General features: G+C 46.1%; 1 protein-coding gene across 1 annotated transcript in view; it reads left to right on the top strand.

Moving 5' to 3' along the window:
- The window catches only part of T265_02358 (hypothetical protein), a gene marked incomplete at both ends in the record, with an annotated part of 62,576 nt that overhangs the window by 28,794 nt on the left and 27,780 nt on the right, over positions 1-6,002 (top strand). The window contains one exon of the mRNA XM_009166572.1: positions 4,250-4,690. Coding sequence (XP_009164836.1) covers positions 4,250-4,690 — 441 coding nt within the window. The remainder of the gene's footprint in view (positions 1-4,249; positions 4,691-6,002) is intronic.

The following is a 6,002-nucleotide window of genomic DNA, read 5'->3' as shown; positions in this document are numbered from 1 at the left end:
TCGCATGCCTTCTTCTTCCGATAGCCCCCATTGTCTGCCTGTTACTGCTACAAGACTGATGCACATTGCTAAGAGGCTCGTATGTCGCAAAATGTGAATTCACGGATAGCCTTGTACTTCAACGGTTTCAACTGCCACCACTGTGATTTGTTTGAGAATACCTTTGAAGGCCTTTTACCTCGTTGTCATCTGAATCCATGGTGTCTGGTTGTAACGTTTGCGGTAAGTGTGGTCATCCTGTGTACCCAGACCAAGAATAAGAAACTGTTCAACATCTCAAAAGAAATCTTATTTGGTAACAAACAGCAGAACGAATAGGATTTCACTGATCTGAGGAAGGCACAGTTCAGACTTGTGCTCAAGCGGTCAAGAGGTATTCGCATTCAAAACAAATGCTCAAATTTATGTTACTACACACTTGATTGGTATAGTCCGAAAGAATAAGTACTACACACTTGATTGGTATAGCCTGAGAGAGTAAGTATCGGCGCCAAACTGTACTCGGCTCATGTTTGTTTTTAGTGTCTAAGAGTATGTGTAACTTGTTTTACTGACTCAGTTTGTCTCTGACGCCAGTCAATAAACGAATACCTCTGAACAGTGACTGTCCCTATGCGAAAACATATTTTTTTGCCAGTCCACATCACTTATGGCCCCATAACATGAAAGTCGGCTTGAATCAACTTAGCTTTTTGACCTATTGTACATTAGTGTTTGAGATTTTCAGCGCATACAGGTTTGCGTATGGCAAACTATGACGATCATTCACTGATACGGTTTTTGAAGTTCAAGCTTACATCACGTACCGACTGGCCAGCCTCATACTTTGATTTAGAGCTCCGAAATATCAGCGAGTGTCTTATATACTCACTGGATAGAACGCCACTCGGCTAGTATCTTCTCAAATTTGTACAAGGGCTGATATTAACCTAGAGGGATTTTGGACTGGGAGAGTCGATGACCACAAAGAATTTAGAACGGTCAGCATAGGTTATCTCCATTTTTTACGGCCTCTTCAGGTGGCCTTGAAGTAGAAGCGGTGATATCGAGTGGAATGGTATCCGGTACTGTTCGAATGACGTGCAGCGTTTGATTAAGTGACAAGTACATCCAAGTATCCCGACCTAAAGCTGCCACCTTGACGTGGTGGTCGGGCTTGAGTGCTGCAGCGATCCCGCGGGTTACACTGGCTGGAACTTCGTTTCACAAGGTACAATCATGCCAGGAAGGCCAAAGGGGAGCAGCCAGACCAAGAGCAGCGAGACCCCGTACTACGAGTAATCGTGCTACGAGGCAGTCTGGGGGTAAAGTCGTACTGTCCTCTGCGACAGGAGTGTGAAGGCAGTAAGGTGTTTCCCCCAGGCGACCAGCATGTCCCAAATCATCGGTGAACGAAACTGCGGCAGCTGCAACCACTGTACGACGAGTACGCGGTTATTACAGCTGACAATGATGATGATGATGACATCCAAGTAAATGCATACGGTGGGTTTGCGTAATAGAGGTTACTACATTCTAAAATCGAGGATACAAAAAATTATTGCTCGATACCGGCCGAACGCACCACATAGTGAGCTAATTCATAGGTTACACCCTCCATCACCATCAATGAGAGCATGTGTGATTCAGCAATGGTAACAAGCTCAATCTTGATGATCTGGATACGCTTATATGTTTACTAGTCTGACCGAAGACCGCAAAAGGTTTTTGATAGAAGAGCTGCGACTTTTTTGCAGTCGTAATACGCCAGATGGCAATACGTACTGAAACACCAACAACATGCCCAAAAAGATCCTGCTATCAATGACCGTGCGGGTGAGATAACTTTCCAGCATGGTAGCCCATGAATGCATCCGTCTCGCGCCATATACAAGTAGGTCTCGTTCACGATGCGCTGTCTTTTCAGTGGGTCTGCTTATAAACTCAAGTGGAAAGTTCTGCGATCCGGGATATAGAGAATCTGATCCTAAAGACCACATATTTCATACCGTCAATAAACACATGGCTATGTGAATGAGAGAAACTTGAAAGTCATATACAGTGCACAGCTAACCCTTCCCTTTCAACTTAATATAATAAAACATGGAGTGAATTCGTTGGAGCCCAGGTATTTGTCCAAAATATACATTCTGCTGCGATTTGATCAAGAAAGCCCCGAAAAGGTCGGCGGGAGATGCTAACATCTGAGGATGTGCCATCTTTCCCAATTGGAGTGTTCTATCTCAGTGACGAAGTACTTTGTAAATTTTTTGGTTAGGAAATCACTACTAAAATGCGATTGATAAGGTCATTGAGCCTCATAATGCAGAGACACACGGGTTATGTGGAACGTGGACAGTTTTCTTTAAGTTTTGGTTGAAACCAATTAATACCTGCGTGACACCTGGTCATGCAGTTTGTATTCACACCACTCTCGTTTGAACGGTCGCCCTCCTGTCCCGGAGTAATTATTTTGGTGAGTTCACACCAAATGGAAGCACTGGACTCGAGTTTCGCTCTTATTTGAGCTCATCAACAGTCCATATCAAATGACCGTGCCGGGATTTAAACCCCGGACATCTGACATGGGAGGCGAGCACGTTGGGCGCATCTCAATTTTCACTTTTGAACAGGTGAGCGTCTTCACGCTTGAGGGGGCGAGATGGCTCAAGTGGTTGGAGCGCGAATTTGCTGACCGGAAGGTCCGTGGTTCCAACCCGACCTCCGCCACTCGACTTCCCCTGTCTAGGCTTGGGCAACCTGACAGTATCCCAGCCCTCGTGCTTCCTTCGGGTGGCATGGCAGCTAGGCACCGAAAGGGCGCTACAGCTGAACGACTTCACGCTTGAGCATTCCGACTCATCGAACGACGACCCGCTGGCTGTCCTGGTTGTGACGATTGATTGACCCGCTAGTCTGGACTTCCCAGTCGGGTAGCGTCACAGGCGCTTGAAACCGGGGCTCCTTGTCCGCACACTGCTGCTAGCTGCAGAGCCTTTCGGCATGGAATAAAACTTTTTACGCCAAAATGTTGCATTTCGTCGCGTGTATGTCCAAACCAGAATCCGTTATAATCTACGTTCACATTTTCGCAGATCACCAAATCCCATTGTCCACCGAAGAAACCATACCTCTGGCTGTATGTTCCTAGCACCACTCGGACCCCAGGGTGCCTAGATGGGGCTTAAAAGTGTGGGTTGGTATTCTGAATTCAATTGCCTGTCTGTTTTATCCCACCAGATGTGCGGAGTTCGAATCCCGGCACGGCCATCGGGTATGCACTGCTGATGAGCTCTAATAAGAGCGAAACTCGAGTCCAGGGCTTCCCTTTGGTGTGTACTCACCAGAATAATTACACCAGGACAGGAGGACGACCATTCAAACGAGAGTGATGTGAATATAAACAAAAGACATTCCTCAAAATCCCACAACAGTTCCTATCTGCTTGATGCGCAGTCAGTAGCCAGCGATCTGTAGCGAAAGGTTACGCATTCAGTGACGACAAAATATATCATCAGGACACACTGCTAGTCAACTCGCTGTCTAATCGAATTTTTTTTCGATGGGTAACCTTTCGCTTCAGATCGCTAGCTATTGGTTGCCCGTACCGGTCTTGCTACCATGGCATCTCTTCACTATTAGCGACCTTGCCGTGCACAGCAAATTTCGGGGTTTTCTGCACTTAGTCGGCTTCGAACGTAATGCGGACACTGCCTCACTATCGGTTTACATAAATAGCGCATCTTTGCTGACGCTCAGGCTAAGACATTAGCACCTCTATTGTTTTCACTAGTTTATAATCGGAGATGGACTCAGTATAATGGGGGCCATCCTTCCATGTTGCAGCTATTTTGAAGACGAACACGGGGTACTTGACACAGGCTGGAAGCTCTGCGGTTAAAATATGCTTGGACTCCAACAACAGAGTTATTTGCCACTATGTTTTGATACCTCGCATCAGCGACTGTCTTAAGGAGCCTACAATGACTATTGATTATATGGTACTTGTTGATTAACCTATGGCTATTGACCAGCGCGTCATCTACATTTTAGCCAATTACCTTACGACTTCAATTTTTTCGCTTCGTATGTGCGCTGTAGTCAGAGGTGGACATACGTGTATGCGTGTGCGTCACGCACACAAAGTCCGACACTAGCATGTTGGTACTTCGTGTGTGTGTGAGTTTACTTTCTTACTTCTATGGTGGACTCATTGTTACATTTCACACTGCCTCCAACTTCCTTACAAGAACTTTCCATTCACCAACAGGTGCTGTTCTGAAATTCGAGATATAGGTCCCTCTCCGAAGAAGGCCAAAACCACTTCCGTGGTGAACACTTGCTCGCAGACTACTGGTTCAACTATTCCACTGGAGAACAACAGTCAGCCCGGACGAGTAGAAAAGTCTGGGGCTATCGGGTCTTATCCGGAACCGTTACTGACCCGCATGGCTGACAGCTTACGCGGGTCGTTAAAGAACACCTCTGCTGAGGAGAGAATAAACAAGTCTTCTGTGCTAGATCCGTCTACCGCGTCTCCCATGGTAGAGTCTCATGCACATCAACCGGACAAATCAGCCTCTCATGCCGATGTAGCAACCATTTCTGCTCCTGGTACTCAGATGGATGTTAGTGAAGACCAATTGCATGGCCAATCTGGAGTTTTTGAGCACGAGGTCCCGACTGTTCTCCACCCTCTACCAGAAAACTCGTAAGTTTCGTTGAACTTACTTCCCTTTGAACGTTTCATTCCGAATTTATCTAGTATCCGGCAAACCACCTCAGTTGACTGTATACCTTCTTTTTTTTCGGAGGGACCACTTCACGGGACCTGAGTGAGATATTGCCATTTGAGTGTGCTTTATAGGACTTCTGATGGATGTTCTCTCCTGTGCACCGTAACACATCATACAATGGGAAGCCTTCGGCCTTCCCAAGCATGTAAATAAGCCCTAGTATGTTTTAGGGAACACCTTGATTGAGCTCTCACGATGGTCTACCTCTGAATACACTCAAGAGGAATAGGGGAATCCCAGGGAAATGAGAAGTGTGCTACGAAGCGCTGTACATTTCACATCCTTAAGGTTACCTAAACTTCGTATCTAGTAGTTTTAAGACTACTTTCTCACTAAATTAGAAATTTCATCGAGGTACCTCGTGAAAAGATGCTGAGACGCCTCAACATGAAGTGACTTCAATTTGTGGCTCTTGTTTGGACAGGTTGGTGAAACTCCATGTAGCCCAAAATCGAGGGTGCAAAGGAACAATAGAATATAAGCTCATCGGGAGCATTGTTACGTTGGCATGCGTGCACTTACTTTTAGAGTGGATGGTTCCCGAGAAGTGTCTCCTGGCCTAAATGAACAGGATATTTTGGAAACCGTACAAAACCGGGGGTTTTCGAAACGATAATGTTGTACAGTTCTTATGGCTTGGGGGCATGTGAAGAAACCTGTTAAAATCTCTAAGTTTTTTTATAAACTGAGTGGCTTTGTTTTTGTAATTTTTTGCGGTAGCCTTGTTGCAAAAGTCTCAGATAAACTGACGCAGTGCATCCTGACCGAACTTCCAATGGTCGACCGATCTACCCGCTGCGACAAAATTACGGTCATTCCATCTTTTGGCATGTGCCTCGTACATTCAAAGTGCAAAGTCAAGCTTCAGGACGTGCCGTCTGCGAACATATCCTTTACAATTCAAGGAGAACCACTGGAGATCGTAGAAAACTTTACATACCTCAGTAGTTGCATTAGCTCTGATGGAAGTGTGTCGGATGAAGTCAGTGCAAGAATCTCAGAGGCTCGAATGACGTTTGTCAATTTGCGTCACCTGTGGCGTCAAAAAGGCATCTGGGTCTTAAGGGTCGTGTGTACCAGGCTACAGTAAGGGCTGTGTTGTTGTATGGGTGCGAGACATGGCCTCTGTGGGTAGATGATGTGAGGCGTCTTCAGGTTTTCGACCACCGATGCCTCAGAAGCGTGGCTGGTTTCGGATGGCGTCAGCGTATCAGCAACGAGGCGATT

Source organism: Opisthorchis viverrini (assembly GCF_000715545.1).
Source record: "Opisthorchis viverrini unplaced genomic scaffold opera_v5_28, whole genome shotgun sequence".
Lineage (NCBI taxonomy): Eukaryota > Metazoa > Platyhelminthes > Trematoda > Opisthorchiida > Opisthorchiidae > Opisthorchis > Opisthorchis viverrini.
This window is presented reverse-complemented; position numbering and strand designations above follow the sequence as displayed.